This window comes from Echinops telfairi, unplaced genomic scaffold (assembly GCF_000313985.2).
Source record: "Echinops telfairi isolate 266 unplaced genomic scaffold, ASM31398v2 ScPeMD7_2291;HRSCAF=2852, whole genome shotgun sequence".
NCBI classification, from domain to species: domain Eukaryota; kingdom Metazoa; phylum Chordata; class Mammalia; order Afrosoricida; family Tenrecidae; genus Echinops; species Echinops telfairi.
In genome coordinates this window covers 45072919-45073754 of record NW_022106189.1, presented here as the reverse complement: position 1 = coordinate 45073754, position 836 = coordinate 45072919, and the positions used below count along the sequence as shown (strand labels likewise).

Genomic DNA, 836 nt, shown 5'->3' with positions numbered 1-836 from the left:
GCTGACCCGAAGGGCTCTAGTAGAAACGGTTTTGGAGATGATGATGCAACCTGTGTGCAAACAGGCTCGATCCCACTGCTGTAAGGAATGTTGTGAGAGCTGTAAGAGCCCCCCGTAAAATGCTTTTAAATAAATACCTAAATAAACAAGCTAGAATTATATATGGAAAGGAAAACAAAAAAAAACTGTGTCCAGCATCTTAGCCCCTCACCGGCCTCCACTGACAAGCGGGGTGGCCGGGCATGAGCCCCGAACACCCACCCCAGCTGCTACCAAGTCTGTCCAAACTCATAGCGACCCCATAGGCCAGGGAAAGGGCTCGGTGTTTTCTGAGACTGTCCACCTCTACGGAAGCAGACAGCCTCGTCTTTCTCACTCATGGGGGGCTGGCGGGTTTGAGCCGCTGACCTTGTGAGGAGCAGCCAGGCTCCTGATCCCATGGGTCACCAAGGGTCCTTGCATACACTGAGGTTCCCAGAGGACACAGGCTGGGTGGGTGGCGTGAGCCTGGGCATCCTTGGTCCTCAAACTGTTGTCCGCCTTCTCCTGCCCTTTCCTCTCTGGGTACCAGACAGGTAGACCCTGGTCCCAGGCCGGCACAGCCAGGTGACGCCATGCCATCCAGAGACCATCCCTTCGGTTCCTGCAGCCCCCTGAGCCCGCTCCTGCCCGGCCCCCGTGAGGAGCAGCCACCCGCCAAGGGCCTGTACTACCGCAGGGCCCGCAGGCTGGGCAGCCCGGACGCCTCCCTGGTGACCGACCTGCAGAAGGAGCTCCTGGTCAACGTCGGGGGCAGGCGGTACCTGCTGCCCTGGAGCTCGCTGGACGCCTTCCCC

General features: G+C 59.4%; 1 protein-coding gene across 1 annotated transcript in view; it reads left to right on the top strand.

Annotated features, from left to right (window-relative positions):
- Positions 1-579: 579 nt before the first annotated feature.
- KCNG4 (potassium voltage-gated channel modifier subfamily G member 4) overlaps positions 580-836 on the top strand; it is a 12091-nt gene continuing 11834 nt past the window's right edge. The window contains exon 1 of the mRNA XM_004704762.2: positions 580-827. Within this exon, the coding sequence (XP_004704819.1) occupies positions 615-827 (213 nt within the window). The 5' untranslated portion in view covers positions 580-614. The remainder of the gene's footprint in view (positions 828-836) is intronic.